This window comes from Sceloporus undulatus, chromosome 2 (assembly GCF_019175285.1).
Source record: "Sceloporus undulatus isolate JIND9_A2432 ecotype Alabama chromosome 2, SceUnd_v1.1, whole genome shotgun sequence".
Taxonomy (NCBI): domain Eukaryota; kingdom Metazoa; phylum Chordata; class Lepidosauria; order Squamata; family Phrynosomatidae; genus Sceloporus; species Sceloporus undulatus.
This window is the reverse complement of record NC_056523.1, coordinates 113,717,855-113,738,861: the sequence shown is the minus strand read 5'-3', so window position 1 is coordinate 113,738,861 and position 21,007 is coordinate 113,717,855. Positions and strand designations below refer to the sequence as shown.

Sequence of the window (21,007 nt, the reverse complement as noted above, 5' to 3'; positions counted from 1 at the left end):
TTATTAAGAGAGATTCCTAGTAATGAGTTTCTGTTAAAAAAAAAAACACCACTGTGTTAAATGTACATCAGTGAGGGGGTGGGGAATATACATAGCAAAGAAAGAAACTCTCATCATTACAAAACAGGAACCCTATAAACTGAACATAAGATCCCATGCCCTTCCTCTGGAAGTACTTTTAAGTTTCCATGTTCTGACTACAAAGGAAATCAAGAAATCTGAACTTATCTGCTGAAAGGCTCACAAACTACGATGTCCTAGATGTTATATGGTTATCATTATTAAAGGTGAATTATTTTAATAGGTTATGGCTGCAATATGTTTGCCATATCTCCCAAAACAATTTCTTGGTTTTAGAATTTCACCAAAAATATTTGGACAATGTGGAATCTTCCAAGGAGTCCTTATTAAATACTGAACACTTCATTGCTATTACTTCTTTCCAGGACCCATGGAGGGTGAACTCTTTTCCAGCTAGCACTAGTCTCATTTGCAGTTTCATATAGTAGAATGGAGCATAAGGAACAAAAGTGACTGTACAATGGACCCTTCCCATCTGTGGTGGTTAAGTTCTGGGGGGCCCTGCAGATGACAATGTAAACAGTTGTGCCCCATATTATTCAATAATGGTGATGTGAATGTGAACACATCAGTGCCCCCAACATGCATACACTGCCATTGAATAGTATCAGGTGTGATAATCTGTTGGTGGTCAAATTGGTGGATCTCCAACTCAGTGATACAAAGGGTCCACTGTCTCAGCAGTGCAATGCAGAAAAAAAAAAAACAAAAAGGAAAATATATGAGACCAGTTATGTATACTCTGAGTGGCAGCAGCTCTCATGATTTATTCAGGGGGCTAGAATGCAATTGAAACATCTAAGTGTAAATAACTGTTCTTCCACAGAACATGTGGCAACTCCCAAAATTTGGGCTACAGATCCTAAGCACAGGTCCTCCTTGTAGTATGTAATATAGATACAGAACATTAAGTCAAAGCCCAATGATCCACTTAAAGCTGGTATGAGGAATATCTAGACCTCCAAATGTTGTTGGATTACAACTCACATCATCTCACACCATTTGCTATCTTAGCTAATGCTGATGGGAGTTGCAGTCCAATAACATAAAGTGCCACAGATTCTCAAGGGCTGCATATCCCTCACCCCTAACTTGCAGTCTCTGAATGACAAACCTTGGAAGAATAACAAATCCAAAAATAATATTAAAAAATGGTGGCCCATCTGTTTAAGTTATGTTAATGTGAACAGATCATAATAAGAAAATCACTAACCACCTGATACTTCTCCATTCAGTGTCCAACAGAAAATACATAAATTGTTGAACATGTAGATAGGAAGATGTTCCACACCTGGTTGAGAGTTAAGACCAAAATAGTTACAAGATGAAGTGTTACTGCCGTCCACTTATGAGTCAGCCAGTCCTAAAGTGAAGAGAACACAAAAGTAGAATTGGGAACTTGCAACTGTTACTATCTGCTGATGCCAGACACAGTATGCAAATAATCATACTATGGTTGCCAAGTTCAGAATTACAGCAAATCAAAGTAAACATTCATTTCCAAGGGAAAGGATAGAAGCACAGACCTACAATGAAACCATGTTATTCTGTAAAAATAACAGACACTTCTCTGAAAGTAGAAAACTTGCATTCAGGGAGAAGGTAGAACTCGAACCATGTTCCTGGTGTGTGTGTGTGTGTGTGTTCATTTAAAATGAAGCCCCACTAAGCCCCACTGCATCCCATAGCTGACCACCCCTGCCTTAGACACTGGTTGGCAATGAGACTGTGTCCACAGACAGTGGCATTCCCACACCAGGTGTCACCTGGTGCAAGGGACAGGGCTTCCAGGGCAGGGGCTTCCAGCAGCATTTCCAGGGACGAGGCTTCTAGTGGGATTTCTGCAGGCAGAGCTTCTGGGGATGGCGCACACTCCTTCTAGCCATGCTGGCCCATCCTTTTTCTGATGAGAAAAAAGACAGAACAGTGTGTAGGGGATGGAGTGTGGGAGGGGAAGCCATGTGGGGGAAGCACAGGGGACAGAGCATGGGGGATAGAGTAGCATACACAAGGAATGAAGCACACATGGGAGATGGAGCCATGCATGTACGGGGGGAGAAGATTGGGGGGATGGTGTTAGGGGGCTAACTGGATGTCACCGCCTTCTGGGGTGTCACATGTTTCAGGCTGCACCACTGCACCACCCCTAACACCGAGAGATTTTCTGCACAATTGACAAAGAATATAAGCTACTCCCCCTCCCCAAATATCCAAAGGCAGGCAGAACATGTTTAGGTGTCCTAGTTGGTAGGCAAGGTGATAAAGTTGTCCCTGGGGAGGGGGGGGGGAGGAAGGAAGAAAGTACTTCTCCTCTACTCTGGGAAAAGAAGTGGGACAGATGGTGGCACATCTACCAGCCTTGGCCTTCATTTCCAATTGTTGTTGTGTTCTTTCAAGTCATTTCTCATTTATGGTGACCCTAAGGTGAATCTATCGCAGGATTTTCTTGGTAAGATTTGTTCATATGGGGTTTGCCTTTTCCTTCTTCTCAGGCTGAGAGTGTATGTCTTGCCCAAGGTGACTCAATAGGTTCCCATAGCTGTGTGGGGCTTCAAACCCCAACTCCAGAGTCCAATACTCAAGCACTACACCACACTGGCTCTCTCCAATATTACATTTATAAGGCCTATGGGCCTTAAACAGCATATCCAAGCCCAATCCATCCCCTTAAGCATTGCATTACGAGGTTTTGCAAACCAATATATAATTCACAGAGAAATCTCCACTTCACTTCAGCTGTTGCAACCTTTGCAGCTAAACTCAGTGAGAAGGATAACAGATTAGCTCACCATCATTGCAAATCAGTAAATTCTGATCTTCCAAATCTGTGAGTTCTATTTCCACAACATCACTAATTCTATAATTCTATTCTGCTCCATTCTCCTATTCTACTGTCTCTGAATTTTGACTACTCCTGAAACTTGCCTTGGACTGCAAATCCACCACAAACTGATTCAGCCATCATCAGCCCTGAGGCTGGAGGTATCTTCTAAAGCAATGCATTAAACTTTTAATTAATTAAAGGATTATAAAAATGGAATACTTTGGCAGATTTCAGACAGGTCAGCGTATAACTTGTAGAAGAACCCTCCCCCCCCAAAAAAAAAACACAAGGCTATTATCAAAATTATTAAAATCATTGTGTATGAGGGTTAGGGTTAGGATTAGGTTATCTAATTTGGGTAACCCTAGAACATGTATATGATGTGTACTACCAAAAATACATAAAGTGCTAATTCCCTTTCCAGACTGCTTAATAGTTGTTAGGCTGTACCTCAGTTTTGGAACCACTGGCTCAATTTATGGACCATTTTCCAAAACCTTTTGAAAGATTTATGGACCATTTTTTCCAAAATCAAAATTCCATCATATGTACAGCACACTACAGATTTCATTAATATCTGGTTGGAATATTCTTCAGGTTGGAAGAGGGAGATTTGCTAGTCACTATCTATGTGAGATCTCTTTACACCAATATACTCTAAAAGGAGGCTTTAACCCCCATACAACAAACCCTTGATTCAGATATATATTTTTGATTCAGATATATTTTGATATTGCAACTATAGATACAGTACCAGCATGTGCTTTGGAAGCTGTGATGATCTTTGAAACACCACAGAGGTAGTATTTTGAATGAAGCATGTAGATGCAAGACATGTGGATAGCTTAAACACAAAGGATAAAATAGGCTTGCTAAAAGAGGCGCACACACACACCACATTTCCTACTGAATTGGAAAACAAAGGATGAGTTCTCACCAACAAATCAAACAAACAAGAAGGCATTCCCTTTATTCCCTACTAACAAGTACCTTTCCTGTCCACACATTTTGGGCATGCCACAGATACTTTCACTGCTTTGTGAAGTCAATAAGGCTACCATCAACCTAAAGTGGCCCTTTCACCTTCTGATTATCAAAACAATTCACCTCTTTGGAAACCCTTTTTCAGTCCTTCTGAAGGGCAATTGAGGGGCTCTCTTGACCACCCTTAAGGGGTGACAGGATGCAGTCCTTTCCTGGACAGATCTGGGCCATGGCAACCTCACACCATGGCCTCAATCTGGTTTTTGGAGGACACAAAAAGAAGCTGCAAAAAGCAGCTCCTTTTTGTGCCCTCCAAAAGGTGCCATAGCCACAGTGGCACGGCTGTATGGGGCCCCTTTGGCACTGAGTCATCTGGATGCAGTGCTGGAAGTGCACCATGATGTCATGTGCCATCTGGAGTGGCGTGCGGCATCGTGGTGGCCTGGGGCAAAATCAGGGTTTGTGTCGTCAGGACACTGCACCCTGACTCTGCCCACAGGTCAGCCTTTCGGGCCGGTCTTCATAGGGCCTGAGTCTTTCTTTCTTATGAAATCACCTTAGCCTCAAGCTAGTATTAAGGTGTAAATATGATTAGAAAAACTTAGCTTTCTGGTACTTAGTCTAGCACACAATCAGTTCGCCCCCAGCTGTGCTCTGTGACTGTTGCCTTCAGACCTCACAGTTCAAGCTGTTTCTGCTTACCATGGACCACTTTTCAAGACTGGTACATATCACCATCAGTCCATCCCTCAATGTCTGCTATCCTTATTCACTTTTCCATTTTGGTTAGCCTTGTATGCTGCTGTTGGAGTGAATTCTTGTGTGCATGCTCTTTCATATTTCTCCCAAATAAAAGTTCTCTTAGTTCACCCATGTCTGGAGTCAGCTAGTACTGGTATATCAGCTAGTACTGAATCTGCTACTAAATTTTACACACCCTCTCGTAAGCCAAGATAATGCTCCCCAACATGTTAAAGTCATGCTGCTACTAGTAGTGAAGGCTCTCCAAGCCTCACACCTTTGTGGATAATACTTCACATGACTGCCACATATAAAAAATAAATTATTTTTAAAATAATTTTAATAAATAATTTTTAAATAATAATTATTTAAAATAATTTTTAAAATTATTTAAAATGAGACAAGAATTCTGTTTCTTATTTCCAGTCCAAATGGCCTCATAGTTTGATCTCCAGTGTTTGAGTCTCTCTCAGTTCTAAGTTTCACTTTCAAATACTTTTTAATGGAGATCATACTTGGAATATATGTGATACAAATTGTTTTTACTTTCCCAAGACTATGAATCAAGTGCGGGCGGGGGTGTGGTTCCATCCCTGTTCAGCATGGAACATCCAAGATCCTTTGATAGTACATTCCTCCCTCTGAATTTGCAGGGATCTGTTCCAGACAGCCCCCCCCCCCCGCAAATTTGGAAATCCGTGGATATTCAAGTCCCATAGGCTTCAATGGACGTGCGCTCTCACGCGCGGCCATGCATATGTGCCATGGGCATGCGCACCATTAACATTAACAGAGGTCACCCCTCCACAAATAATCAAAAGCATGGATCTCAAGTCTGTGATAAGAAAGGGACGACTGTATTGTAAAACTTTGTTTGGAGAGGTTCCTGTATTGCTGACCTTAATGAATCCTTAATGATTCTTCAGCTTTGTAGTAGGGAATGTTGTAGTTTGCCAGGCATGCATCTCTACCAGACAGCTCCCCAGCCTACTTCTAAACTGGGCAATTATCTGACAGTTTATGATTTTGCTCCTGCAGAATCTTTCCATATTTTTATACACTTAAAGATAATAATAAATCCTGTAAAACTAAGTGCAGCATTTGAATCACAGTATGCTGTATTCCACAGGCCAGTGTTTTGTACCAATCGGAAGTCACCAATGTCATCTTATTTTATTTTGATCCATAAACAAAGCATCCATTCAGAAATATGGCTGTGGAAGAATTACAGGTGTACGTACCATCAGTTCTGCTCTAATAAACATTTCCAGCAAATTGGAAGCTAAACAGAAGCATTCCTAATTCAATCGTAATTTGAAATGAATCATTATTTGCATCATTTGGAGTGCAGCTTTGGTGCAGCTTCCAGACTATTAGGATGCATGCATCATTGAAACACCATACCTCCAAAGAGACTCAAAGCAGTTTTATTTTGGCCTGTCTGTATTCAGAGACCATCATGAGAGAAAGAAGGGCATTGAGAATTTTTGCCTTTAACTGAAAATGTGGGGTCTTGAAAGGTAGAATTGAGGGGTTGGGAAAATAACATAAGTTTTCAGTTGAGTGTTGTTGTTGTGTGCTTTCAAGTTGTTTACAAACTATGGCAATACAAAGGCAAAGCTATTATCTGGTTTATTGGCAAGATTTCTTCAGAGGCATTTTGCCAGTGCTTTTCTCTGAGGCTGAGAGACTGTGACTTGCCCAAGGTCACACAAAAACAAAATACTGGAGGACAATAGTCTGAAGTGATTCAAGGACATAGTGAGTACATGTGACAATAAGGGCCTGGAACAGGGGAAGTCCAGCACAGAAATGGGAATGTCTTTGAAACATTCAGGTCTAATTCATAGTCCAATTTCCTGTGAAAATGCCAGCCTTTGCTTCTCAGTTTGCAAGATCAGTTGGAAGGGTATGAATAAGTGTATGAGATACGAAAAGATCCAGACAGGGCCTGCTTTAGTTTGAACTGGCATTACTAGAATCTGCCCCCCAAATACCTTTCTGAAAGTCAGGTTTCAGCCCTGGAATTTTTAGGTAATCAAAAAGAGTATCTTACTTTTGGTTCTGAAAGCTTCCTTTGAAATGGTACAAGGAAATAAAATTAGGCCCTGCATGGCACATATTTTAATGTTTTCTCTGAAAACTTAGACAGTCACTTTTAAAAGATAGTTACAGTTCCAGTTTCAAGCACATTGCATCAAGTTCTTTGATATTTCTGTATTACAATTTTTAAGTAATTACTTTTCTATTTATCCAAAGCAACTAAAATGGCTAAGAAAAGTTATGCTATTTTAAAAGCTGCAAGTCAGTGGCCTGTGGTACAAAGATGAACATTCAAAAGAAATACTTGCAGAGTAGAAAATCCAAAGAATCAGTGAAAGAATAATAAGAAAATAGTGTAACTGCAGGTCCAGATTCACTCTCTGTCTCTGACAATGATACCCAGGAAAAATAGAAGAAATATTTTAAAAGCTCTAACATTACACTTAAATTGTACTGTTAAAACATAGCAGTATTATACATCAGGAGATATGATGACTCAAAGAGTAGCAATTCCATCTGGGCAGGACAAAAAAGATCATTGGCAGTCACAGGTGGTGTGTTTGTGAGATGGTGTGCATGCATGGGGCAGGAGGTGGCGGGGAAAGAATTGAGCACTGTGGCTTGATGCCACATGTTATGGACTGCCCATGGGTGTTTGGCCTGTTGTGGGAGTGGATCATGAGGACCGTGAGGGTTCCACTGAACTCAGGAAAATCCAGGAGTGATCCACTTTTTCCTCTCCATCTGCTCAGCACCTTAGGGAAGCAAAGGAGAGCTAAAGAGAGAGAGAGAGAGACAGAGACAGAGAGAGCAGAGAACAGGATTATTGAATTTAAATAATGCAAACAGCCCATCCAATGCTTATTCCTCTTTAAAGGTCAGTGCAGCAATGCAGCAGCAATCAAAATTTTGCTTTCCAAAATCAATTGTACAATTTTCACAATAATACACTTTTCAAGTGCATACACTTCACAGAAAAGTGCGAAAAGCTTTTGCTGTGCACCTGGCAAGGAGAAAAATAATGAGTTCCTTCATTCCACCTCTTACAAGCAAGGTAACTTGGGATCTAGATCCCTAATAAAATTCACAAATATGAGAAAAGTATGGATAAAAATGCATTATATTAAAGTGCTTGCAGAAAATGAGTGTACTGTATTATGAAAAACAATAGACACATTGATCCCAACAAGAGTTTCTGCTTAAATTAATCTGAGCAGAAACCCAGGAGGGGCACAGCTTACTTCACACATTCTGCTTTGTGTAGCATTCCCCCCCATCCTCTCCATACATAAATTGCAAATTTCCACACAAGCAAAAGAGTGAATGGTAGTGGGGATCATGGGGGAGGGAGTGTGTGAGATCTCCCCATGAGAAAGCAAGCAAATGATGAGGGAAGGACTAGGGGGAAGGAAGAATGAAAACAGTAAAAACAAATGCAAGGAAGAGGAAGGGAGCAACCCAATCTAACCCCTTACTACTGATCTCATGGCTGGACGTTTTCATAAATAAAAGATTAATGAAATACAATTTTATTATTTCTTCCCCCATCATGTGTGTCTGTATGTGTGTGAACATTTAAAATGCCCTCACTGACTCACTGGAGTGGCAAAAGGGGAATAGGAATTGGATGGAGAGGCATCCCATCAGAGTGGATCCAATAGATTGGGAAGCAAACAATGAGAGAAACATTTCATCAGTGGAACGTATGTGACCACTCATGCAGGTATCTGTGAGTGTGTGGTCTTAACAGGATCACTGTGGGGTCACTCGGGACCTGAAAAATGCAAGATAAGGCCATTGTTTTTCAACATTATAGACACACCCCTCAGTTGAGGTCAATTTGCCCATTATTATTCACAGATGCCTTGTTGGAGGTACCCTCTACGGCTCCATATTGAGGAGTCCAGGTTTGCCATACACATGCAAAATCACATAGGCAAGTGCATTGCTATGTTATAGTACCACAATTATCCCATCAGTTCTTCAGACCTGACATACATGGTATCATTCCATCTACATTTTGAAAAAACAGGCAAGCCTGGTTAATGGTTTTCAGCATTTCTCACCTTCTGTATCTCCTTTCAGCATCCATTGAACTCACCATGCCATGTTTTGAAGACTATATCCTATTTTTTGCTCATCTTTTTTTCTGGGCTCATCATAAATGAAAGCAAAACCTCTTTTTAAAAAGCATCTCAGTTTCTCATTGCTACAGTCTTATCCCTCTCCTTGTGTGATTGTATCTTATGGTAATGAAATGATAATGCCATGAAGTCCTAGTCTCTTGTTGTTGTGTGCCTTTATGGAGACCCTAAGGTGAACCTATCATAGGGTTTTCTTTGCAAAAAAAATTGTTCAGAGGGGTTTTTGTCTTTGCCTTCCTCTGAGGCTGAGAGAGTGTGACTTATTCAAGATCACCCAGTTGGTTTCTATAGAACCATAGAATCATAGAATCATAGAGTTGGAAGAGATCACAAGGGCCATCCAATCCACCCCCATTCTGCCATGCAGGTATTCTCAATCAAAGCATCCCCGACAGATGGCCATCCAGCCTCTGCTTAAAGACCTCCAAGGAAGGAGACTCCACTACACTCTGAGGAAGGAGTGTGTTCCATTGTAGAACAGCCCTTACTGTCAGGAAGTTCCTCCTAATGTTGAGGTGGAATCTCTTTTCCTGGAGCTTGCATCCATTGCTCCGGGTCCTATTCTCTGGAGCAGCAGAAAACAAGCTTAGGACTGTCACTGTCAAACTAGAACAGTTGGAAGGTATAGATAACTACTTCATAATCACTCATTGTATTCTCTCTTTTTTTCAGTGTCTTGTATACCATCCAGATATATTCTGTTTTTGGAAGTTTAAAAGTGCAATAAATAAAGCCACATCTTCACTGTTTCATTATTAAAACTCTGTCTTTACAGTTGCCCCATCAATTAGTACATGAGTAGAGACATCAGTATCAATGCAAAATTCCATCACAATCTCTTTCTTCATGTACAATCCTATTTCTAGCTGTCTAATTTGCTCCAAAAGACACTTCCTGCCCAGTACTGTACTTCATATTTCAAGCCATCTTGTAAAGATGTACTGTTTGAAAAATTACTTTTTTTGAAATACAGCTCCAAGGCCCCCTCAGCAAGCCAACTTAAGACCATCAGAAACAGTTCCAGCCTTGTGTATTGTACCTCTATTTTTTAAAGAGCTCTGTTGAATTTTGTTTGTTTGTTTGTTTTGTTTTGTTTTGGCTTATCTTTTCCTTCTTAGGCAGAAACTCTGAGTAACATTATTTAAACATGTCGGAATTCCAGGAGAGCTAACATAATTTCCCAATGATCAGATTCACATATTTTTTAAAAAAAAATATGAATGGGTATAGCTGAGAGACGTTCTTATTTGTGAGAGGGTGATGTAATAAAATTTGCATGTTTTACAAAACAATTTGCACTGTTCTTCAAAGTTAGTTATAGTTTAACTTGGTTTGCTAATGTCATAAGGAAGCAGGATAAAATAGAAGCTTAATCTAGTATACTCTAGATTTTCCCAAATTTTTAAAATGACATCACAGTGGAAAACAACCTTTCATAAGGAGAGCTTAATGGGAACTATGCTTTCCTTTGTAACAAAATTACACAGTATGGATTACAGTGAACTTTCTGACAACTCAGGAAGTTCCACAACAATTTAGGAAAGTCCACTGTCATATAAGGAGCCTAGATTTATATTGTAAAGGATATTTGGAACAGATTTAATTTCAGTTAGTCTATAAACATGAAATTAATGCTTATGCATTAGAGTAAATATCACAGTGTGTGTGTGTGTTTGAGATCAAAAGAAAAAAGGTGTTAGCCCCATTTTATATTTCATTCATTCCTTTCAAAACCTCATAATCTTTTATGGTGACAGGAGGGAAGAAAATTGCAGATTGGTGAGACACAAGGGTCTAAATGCCTGAACAACAAGAAATATTCCTTCCTTTGGGATAAACCTTCTAATTATTGCTGATGAGATCATGGAAAGAGTATTACATTAGATGCATACACATCATCACACAAACATGCTGCCTGTGACTACCAATTATCTGCCTCTTCCTGACCAGCTGCCATCCCATTGGATGCCTGGCCACACAGTCACACAAGTGATGCAACTCTTGTTTTTGTTTCTTTTATATAATCTTTATTAGTTTTATCATAAAAAGAAGTTACAATATCCCAAGAAAAATACAAATCATATTGCAACTATGTGTATAAATAAAATAAAGATTAACACTTATATCTTGCAATGCTTTATTTTCTTATCTTCTTAGACCCAGACGAGAATTGTCTTCCTTCCGTTCTTGGATTATTGAAGAACTCATTTCTTATTAAGTCTCATTGTCCCATAACCAAGAATTTTACTATATTAATTTCACTTTATCACTTTCGCTATTATTAGCCCTTAATTTAATCTCGAAAATGAAAATATCCACATTTATGATTTGCTATAATATCGCTTTCTATTTTGTCTAGTCAAATAATAAAATCATGATAAATCATACATATAGCATCAGTTTTATATGGTACATTCCCTGGTGATACACCTCTTGTGCAGAGCATCAGTGAGCCAAGTGACACACTGTTAAAGCACAATCATGCCCCCCCAATGCATGCCCCATTTTGCCCACTTCACCTGATACACCCTTTTGTTGGACTGTCTAGATGTTATGTTGTAATTACATCTATTGCATTATTGGTGACCTGCTGTATTTCATACTTTCATACTTTCACGTTGTGGTGTGTGTGATAGCTCGATGGTGCAGCTGGCTACACAGGTGCACATATACTCAAACAAAAATCCCATATGGTGAACCATGGTGCCAGTGCCTGCATCTTACCTATCCCTGGGTGAATGCTTCAGACCGCTTCCATATTCTGCCTTGCTTTCCTACACTCACACCATGCTATTTATAAGCATGTGCAATGATGCACATTTTTAGTGTGGGGTAGAGTATTGGTGCTTCCTTTTTTGCTTGGAGTATTGCTTTGTGTCAGTTTCCATCCACTTTCATGTCATATGTCATCTGTTCACCTTGACTTCAAGTTGGTTTGAAGCCACTTTATTTTGCTAGTGCATACAACCGCTTATTTTCCAGAAATTATGTTAAGCAGCAGGAAAGCTAACCAGGAATTGGCATTAAAATAAATAGACCAATAATCTATCAGACAACAAGCAAACAAACAAATAATTTGATTCTTCATGAGGCAGAGGGGTTTTGAAAGTGGTATATTGTGCTTTTATCTTTCAGTTGTATTTTAATGGGTTTTAAACTGTTTTTAACAATATGCTTTTTAAATAGAATTGAACTTTAATTGTTTTAAGTTTTTGTAAGATGAAACTTTAGTTCCTTTTTTGTTATGAATTGTTGTGATCACTTTGTGTCCCAGAAGGGGAAAGGTCAGGATATAAATATAAACTAAATGATGTTTTAAAATAATGAATAAATAAAATTAAAATGTATTCTGGATGGGGTTTCCCTTTCTCTAATGCATCAGGTTCACATCTCAGAGAGTTTTTAGACCCAATATTGGTCCGAAACAATAACAATACATAGCACAAATATGTATGCATAGTATCTCCAACATATTAAACATAACATTAAGTTTGCCTCTGAGATGTGTTGGATTTTATTTCCTTATTTTGTTTAAAATAATGACATGGAATCCAGTATTATGAACTTCTTCCATGATGGAACCCAGATGTATTGCAGTACCTAGAAAAGTACTGGTAGCACTCATTTGACTGGAGAACATTTTTTTGTACATATGGTTGTATGTGTGTCTGCATGTAAATATTTTTCAGCGTGAAGCTCTACTACTTCAGTGCTGCCCAATATCAAATGTTCAATATCGGCTGAAGCCATTTATGCATCACTATTCAAAAGAGCCTTTGAAAGCATATGTAACTTAAACTAGAAATGCAATACATCCGTATGCATCTCCCCCAGACCAAGCTTCTTTTTAAAAGAAAAAAAGTTAAATCAGATGTACAGTGTGTAGTTCTAGAAAGAAAGTTCAGTTCTGAAAGGGCCCTTATGCAGTTCAAATATTCATTTCATCCCAAAGTTGTATTTGGTTAGCTACTCTTCAAGAAACAGGTACGGTGTTTCAAAGAGTAGAGGAAATGCTTCTAGAATATAAGGAACACTTGGCACTTCCTAAGTTTTCCACATTAGGTTAAGGGTGGTGTGATGACAGAAAGTGCCCAATATGCCAATAGCTAGAGGAAACATATTGGAGCATAACAACATGAAACATTCATTTCTGAAAGTATCATCATAGGAAAACAGTCAGTCTGGTCATCAAAGTGAAGAAGTTATTTAAGATTATTTAAAGTCTCTTGAAAAAACAACACAACAACAATTAGGGCAAAACTATTGAACAGAGAACTCTTCCATAACAATTCTTCATTGTAGCCACAATTTGGTTTAATAGAGGCTCTTGGAAATATATGATATGTGGGTCTTAACAAAATGTATACATAGAGAGACACAAGGAGAATAGCCAGATGTGGCATACAATAGCAGTGGTGTCCATCACAATAGTTCTAGAAGTAAAAATGGCAATATCAATTATACTAAATTGTTTTTTCACCTGCCATTCACAAACACTTCCTTCTATCCTTCCCTCCCCTCCCCAGTGTAAAACTGACCAGACCGGAAGAAATCAGCCAGCTAATCATGCCTATTTCATCTCTCCACTAAGTCCTGCTACAAGAGGAAACAGTTATAATCTGGAATATACCGTTTATTTTCCTCTCTTCTATGCTTATATTGCTTATCATTCATCATGTTGACATAATGTTGTCAATATTCTTTTTATTTCCTCTTCCTATACCACGAATCATAGTTTTCCTTTTTCGTTTATTCCACTGGAAAAGATCCAGTGTTTTCCATTTCTCTTATTCATATTATATTCTGGATTCCCAGTGAAGTCACTCTAGGGTTTCTTGATGGCCTTCAAGAGAATGAAGTAGGAAAGGAATTTCCCAGTGCATAGCATAAATGGCTATCAGACAATCCAATTTCCTCTTCATCAATTATTTGGGACTCCCAAATTTTTACCCAGTGGTTTCTTCTTCATTTAAATTTTATTGCTTATAAAAAGGGAACTTACTCCATGTGTTGTAATTTTGTGGCCCTGTGGTTAAACCAAGTATCTCTTTGGTTTCAGAACTTGAAAGGTATTTAAGGCAAGTGACACTCAGCAGCACTCATACACCCCAGTTCACAGAGGCTTCATTTCAGCAAGCAGCAGCACAGCTAAAAAGGTACGGTAGTCTTTGATTTTTCTTCCATTGTAAGGCATTGATATGGATATTCAAAGTAATGCTGGTAAATATAAAATACTGCAATATTCATGAAGTGAACCTAACTAAGGAGACAGATCATTCAGTTAGGTGTCCAAAATTGAATAGTGATGGAACCTCCATCCAGTTCCAACTCTTGGGCTCCTATCATCTGTCTTGTCCTTTTACCCTCAATATCTCTCCCTGGATCTGGTACTTGGGCCTCAAGGTGACTACTATTCTCGACAAGAGGCTGTGTTGATCGATGGGTTAAGTATGGTAAAGTGTAATCAGTTGTTCTGGTTAATTTTAAAATTAAAACATTGAGACATGGTAGGGGGTTAGACTGGATTATCTTTGTGGTCTCTTCCAACTCTATGATTCTTACAAAATGTAGGAAATCAAACCAATAAAAAAATTATTACATAGCAAATAAAATAAGCATATAGCCTTATACCTATTCCACATTCACAGTAAATAGTAACTGTCCTGTTTCATAGCAAGCAACATTTCTCTTGAACTCTTTCAAAGTTCACAGGTCCTCAAATCCAAATTCAGATCTTCTCCGTTCCACTCTTCCTAACCAGCCCTCACACTCTATTTCTGACTACCCTGGCTCTATTTCATCCTGTTCCTATCTAATCCTTTTACAGACAAGCTTCAGGGTTATAACCCTGAGCCCCATTCACAGTATTGCAACAACTGTGACTGGTTGGTTCTAACCAGACTTCCATAAATTCTCACTTTTTGTTTTCTTCTATGTCTAGTAATTTAGGGGTGGTCCACAGACACTGTGGATCTGTTGCATTGTCAACACAAAAGAGCTGCACCCCTAGCTTTCCACAGCTTGAAAACATTGTTTTTGAGGCAGTGGCTGACAGGGACTTTCTGGGAAGTATAGGTCAAACAAGTAACTTGCTCAAATTCTGGTACCAGTTAAAATCACAGACTAGAACTAAGGTAAGGGAGGAATGTGTTGTTGTTTTATTTTATTTTATTTTTTGATAGAAAGGAAAAGATTATCTAAATTTCAGATAATTGTTTTGTTTTTTAAAAAAAGAGGACAGGTTAACAAACTTGAAGTAAATAGTTCAAATGCATAAAGGATATTGTTTGGTATAAACAAGTCTCTGTATTTTCTCAGAATTTGCAGCATCAAATTAAAAACTGTTGTCTTTTGACACTGGCGCTCAGAATCAATCCAGTTTGACACTGCTTTAACTGCTAGGGCTCAAGGATATGGACATCTGGGAATTGTAGTTTGGTGAGATATTTAGCCTTCCCAGCCAGAGAGCTATAGCAAATTACAAATCCCAGGATTCCATAGCATGGTGATCAAACTGGATTATTTCTGTAGTGCAGATGCAACCTGAGCACTAGGATCAGGGTCAAGGTATAAAGCTGTCTGAAGGTGGTGGAAAGAATACCCACAAAGTTTCTCATGTTTGATGAGAAAGAGTGTTTCAATACATTGAGACAACGCACTGAAAAAATGATCAATTGACTCCAGATTTTTCACATTTTGGGATTTTTTTGCACACCAAAAAAAAAAAACCTTAGCTATTTTGTGAAAAAAGGTATTTGGTGGCAGAAAACTGAATTTCCTCAGAATATGCATTTGTGAAATTTTTGCTTTTGCCAACAACAACAAAAATTAATTTTGTATGCAGATGAATTTTCATGATAAAAATAAACCCTGCAGTGTGAAACATTATCAAAAAGTGTACAAATCTCTTGTAATTTCATCCACTGGAGAGAAAATGGTTGAAATTATTGTTTCATGTGATGATGAAATAAGATAATATTTATAATATTATCCCTGATAGTGCCTGAGAAGTAACTGGGGCTTGCTGGGGTTTCCTACTACCTGAAGTGTGTGCAATAGCAGGTAGCAGGTAGAGCATTAGAGCATCAATCACGTCTCTAAATTAGTAAACATTTTGTAATCTCAAGAAGTTCTAAATTACCTGAAAGATGGTAAATACGTGGCTGGGAAAAAAACAGGAATAAGCTTAATATTATTTATTAAGCATTTATTATCTTGACTTCTCCCTAGAGCTTGGAAAGTTACTTTTTAAAAGTAATTTGTTCCCATGCTACATTATTGCAATACATTCTCCTTTTAAAGATAATAAATTGCTATTAAATATTGCAACACTAGAATTGCTTGTATTGCTTGTCTTGTTTTCATGGATTTTTGTTACTTTAACTTACCAAAAACCCCCCAAAAACTTCATTCTAACAGAATCACAGAAAACTTGCAACTTGCCAGAAACCTATAAAAATGCCCCTTTGAAAGGGTAATTTTTAAAAGTAACTATAAAACATTGTTCATTACATAAAAATGCTTTCAACCCCACTCATCAACATTACAGATATGCCCTAGTTAATTAAATGGATCTGATCCTGGGCATTACTTCTTTAAAATAAAATTTGGTACCAGAGGCAGAAATAAGATGGAAATAATAGAGACTCACACACACCCCAAAAAAAGATGAGAAATTCAACAACTAATAATATGCACATTTAAAATAAAACAACAACAACAACAACAGGTTAGTCTTTTTTTAAAGGTTTGGGCTGTGTTCTTTTAACTCACTTTAAATGCATCCAGGGATGATTTCTATTTATTTCACCAGCCTCCATTTTTGTTATGATTTCTGTTTTGCTAGTCAACCCAAGGGTGCATCTGCACTGTAGAAATAAAGCAGTTTGATGACACCACTCTATCATGGCACCATCCTACAGAATCCTGGGATTTTTAGTTTAGTGAGGTACTATCACTCTTTGGCAGAGAAGGCTAAAGTCCATTTAAAACTACATATCCCAGGATTCCATAGGCTGGAGTTTCAGCACTTAAACTGGTGTCAATCTACATTATTTCTACAGTGTAGATGCACCCTTGGGGGCTGAGAAGAGAGGCCAGAATAGCATGGACCATGCCTGTGCTATCCTGGCTTGGTCCTAGCCTGGCAATGGGCAGGTGTTTACATACCTGCCCAGTGTTGCATCATGGACCTGCTACCTGCTAACCATCCCTCCACTGTTGCCTCTACTGAATAGACCCTCATTGCTGTGTCTGAGATGGAAACGGGGTGTACGGCTACACTCACGTGTCTGAGTGCCCAATTTCAACATAAGATGCAGTAGCAGCAATGGCGAAGGAAAGTGGTCTGTACGGTCTGCCGGGGCCTGCCAAATGATGGGTCATTTTGACCTGTGCTAATGCCCCTTTGCACTGGGACTGGACTGGGACTGCTGGATCAGTGTCCTGTCTCCCCAGTTCCCTGCCAGGGTTATTGGCCTGCATCATCCAAACAGGAGGATGGGAGGAAACATGAGCCTTTTGGGCCATGCTGACAGTCCCTTAGACTTCTATGCTTGTTTTTGTTTTTTTAACATTCTGGTATTAGGTACTGAGGCAGACTTATTTTCTCTCCCTTTTTTTCTTTCTGTTTTATTGTTCAAATACACACAATAGGGGATTCTGGAACCTGTTGTTGTTTACTTTACTTGTTATGGGCAGGCACACACCATTACAGTAGGACTTGATGGAATACAATCCAGCTCTTTCCTAGCTACATCTTTATTTTATTATTGACTGCAGACGCCCTGCTTCCACTTGACAGTGCAAATCTATGTTTCTCTAGTTCTCTTTCAGCATCCTCCCAAAACTGATGCATTAAAAAACAAAAATCAAAAACCTTTCAGCTAGCCAGAAAACAAGGAAGAAAAGGGGGAGATGCATGGAAATAAAAAGAATTTGTAAAAAGTAGGTTTTTTTTTCTTAACTGAAATATGCCTGTACTTTTAAAATGTAACTAAGAGGTTGTTGTCTGCACTGGAAAAATAAAGCAGCAAAAATAAAGTAGACTGCACTTGCACTGCAGATATAATGCAGTTTGACACCTCTTTAACTGCCATGGCTCAATGCTATGGAATACTGGGATTTGTAGTCTGGTGAGATATTTAGCCTTCCATGTCTTGAGCACCCTGTAATATTGCTTGGCCACATGTCCCAGTTTTCGTCTGTGAAATGTTGGTGGGCATGATATTAATTACATACAAGCAACCCATTATTTCTATGATGAATACAACCACCTGCTTACTTTAGAGACCCATCCTGACTTCTGAAAGCTAGCCAAGAAATCATAAAGCCACTGCTGTTTGTCAGTGTCAGTATGGCCTTGAAACAGCAAAAAAATAGTTACATCCATGAAGGCAGCTTTCATCTGTCTTGTGATTTATAAAGATTCCTTGATGGGAAAATTATTAGCTCATATCCCATTGGGGAGCAAGGTGATTTCTGGTATAGCTGCCAAACTTTCTGAATGAAAGCAATTTTTTGACCTCGTATTACTTGGGGGTTAGGCCTGGATTTGGAATAGGCGTCCATTTTAATGGCCTTGACAGATAATCTGCGTTTGAAATTTGACAGGGCGAATGTCACTTTGCTGGTGCTTCTTAACCCTTCTCTGTGATTCTTGATCTGATGGATCATCAGATCTTTCTGTGGCAGTTCAGATAATTGAGATACAGAGACACTGCTGTGTCTGTTTGGTTTTCCTTCTTTCTTGCATGTTCTGATTTTGCTAAGCTTTTCCTTTGTTGTATTTATGGTGTGTTGGCATTATTAAATTTATTTTTCTTTCAATTACACTGTTATGCTGTGGGGGGGTTTTAATCCCCCTACATCCCTTTTCTAATCTTCACCCTGAGATCTTTGAAGAAAATGTGATTTAATAAACAAAAATTGTTCATAAAATACTGTATAAACAGTTTTGATAAAGATGATTGCATTTACATTCAAACCAGAAAACTAAAAATTTAGCCAATATAGAAGTCATTATGTTCCATATTTAAACACTTATGTCTATATGCATGCTCATTTTTATGGTTCAGCTAAGACTGCAGTCCTACACACATCTACCAAGAAGCAAGCCTCATTGAACTCCTGTTAGTTAGAATATTTCCTTATATCCATACAATATCAAATCAGACACTTGGTTTACCTATTACCTTGGAAATCCCCTGTAGCTTCCCTTATATCTTCCTTGATCATTAAACGATTAACTTTTTTCTTTTCAGCTTTTCCCTACTTCAACAATGTAATTTTAAAATTTTCAGTATATTCAAAGTACAGCTGAAAGAACAGGACAAAGAATATGTTGTTCATGGTAAACAAGATATGTTTTCAAAATGAGAGTGCTAAGAATATTATTAAGCATTTCAGTGTATTTCATGCAAATAAACTTGGTTTTTATTTCTTGTGCAGGGGTTAGATCTCTTTTGAGGTTCTCCAGACATTTTGGACTACATTACCCATAACCCTTCAAATTTGGGCATGGCAGCTGGAAAGCATGGAGGTTGTTGTCTAAAATGTTTAAAGGACCTCAGGTTCTTTAGTTGTGGCCTAATATGTATATGTAGGTAAATTCATTGGCATTTGTAATTAAACACAAGTAAGCTCTAGAATCCGGGAGTACCTTCATTTGATGCCAAGGGGATCCAAACTGAGGTATTTATCAGCTAAGTAAAGCAATGAGTTGTCAAAACACTTCACCTGAAAATATCTAGGTTTCTTAACTATACCCCTAAATAATGCAATCACATAACCAGGCAGTCTTTTATCCTTCCTTTGAATATCCTTCAATATTTTTGTTTTCCTTAACAGATGGCATACTTATTGTTCATCCTAATTTCTGTTCTGGCCTTGAACTTTCATTCAGAAGCAAGAACGGAAGTAAGAGAAAAAGGTAAGTCATCTATTCCAGGGGTACTCAAATTTTTTACCCTTGGGTTCCCGCTTTATAGCTATATGCAGATGTAGCTTGCCCCCCCCCTCACTCAATGTACTATATGAAAAAATATTTTATTTAACATGTATATTTTCATTTGCACATTCATGGATATTTATATTTTAACATTTTATAAGGAAATAACATTGTTATTACAACAGTTTTATTTAAGTAAATTCAGTATTTAAATCAATGCACCCTAAAGTGGTAAGTGTAAAAGGAATCCTCTCTCTCTTTCTCACACACACACACACACACACACACACACACAGAGGGAGAGAGAGAGAGAGAGAGAGAGAGAGAGAAAGAGACATGTGGTAGAATTCAAAGATATAGCTGTGTTAGTCTGTGGAATCATAGTCATAGAAGGCTTTTAACTACATGTAGAGAGATCTTGTAGCACCTTTGAGACTAACTGAAAGAAATAAAATGGCAGCATGAGATTTTATAGACTTCAGTCTATGTCCTCATGCTGCCAGTTTCTTTCTTTCAGTTAGTCTCAAATGTGCTACACAGACATTTGTGATTCCACAGTGGTTAAAAACCTTCTATGACTACTCCTGGAAAGCCAAAGTGGACAAAAGCAACCTGAGCATCAGGTGGCTAATACATTGGAAGATAGGAACAGAATCCAAAAGGACCTAGGTAAACTAGAAAATTGAGCAGAAATTAATAAAATAAAATGAAATTCAATAAATGCACATTTGAAAAGGACCTTGAGATTACTGTTGATCATAAATTGAACATGAGCCAACAATGTGATGCTGCAGCAAAGAAGGCAAATGCTATTTTACCCTGCATTAATGGTAGCATAATTTTCAAGATGAGTGAAGTAATAATCCCACTATATTCTGCACTAGTCAGGACTAATCTAGAGTGCCATGTTCAGTTCTGGGCATCTCATTTTAAGAAAGATATAGACAAATTGAAGCAGGTTCAGAGAAGGGCAACAAAGATGATAAACCATATAGAGAACAAAACCCATGAGGAAAAGCTGAAGGGGCTGGGTATGTTCATCTTGGTGAATAGAAGATGGGGTGGGGGTGACATGATGGCTCTATTTATTTTTCAGCATCCCCTTGTAAATACCTCAAGGCCTGTCACAGAGAGGACGGCCCCAGCTTGTTCTCTGTTGTCCCAGAGGGTAGGACCAGATCTAATGGTTTGAAGTTACAGGAGGGTTTTGATTGAACATTAGAGGGAACCTTGTGACAATAA

The 21,007-nt window shown here is 38.4% G+C and overlaps 1 protein-coding gene across 1 annotated transcript in view; it reads left to right on the top strand.

Moving 5' to 3' along the window:
• The first annotated feature begins 19,665 nt into the window (after positions 1-19,665).
• The window catches only part of LOC121920389 (interleukin-12 subunit beta-like), a 24,987-nt gene continuing 23,645 nt past the window's right edge, over positions 19,666-21,007 (top strand). Inside the window, exon 1 of the mRNA XM_042447523.1 lies at positions 19,666-19,747. Within this exon, the coding sequence (XP_042303457.1) occupies positions 19,666-19,747 (82 nt within the window). The remainder of the gene's footprint in view (positions 19,748-21,007) is intronic.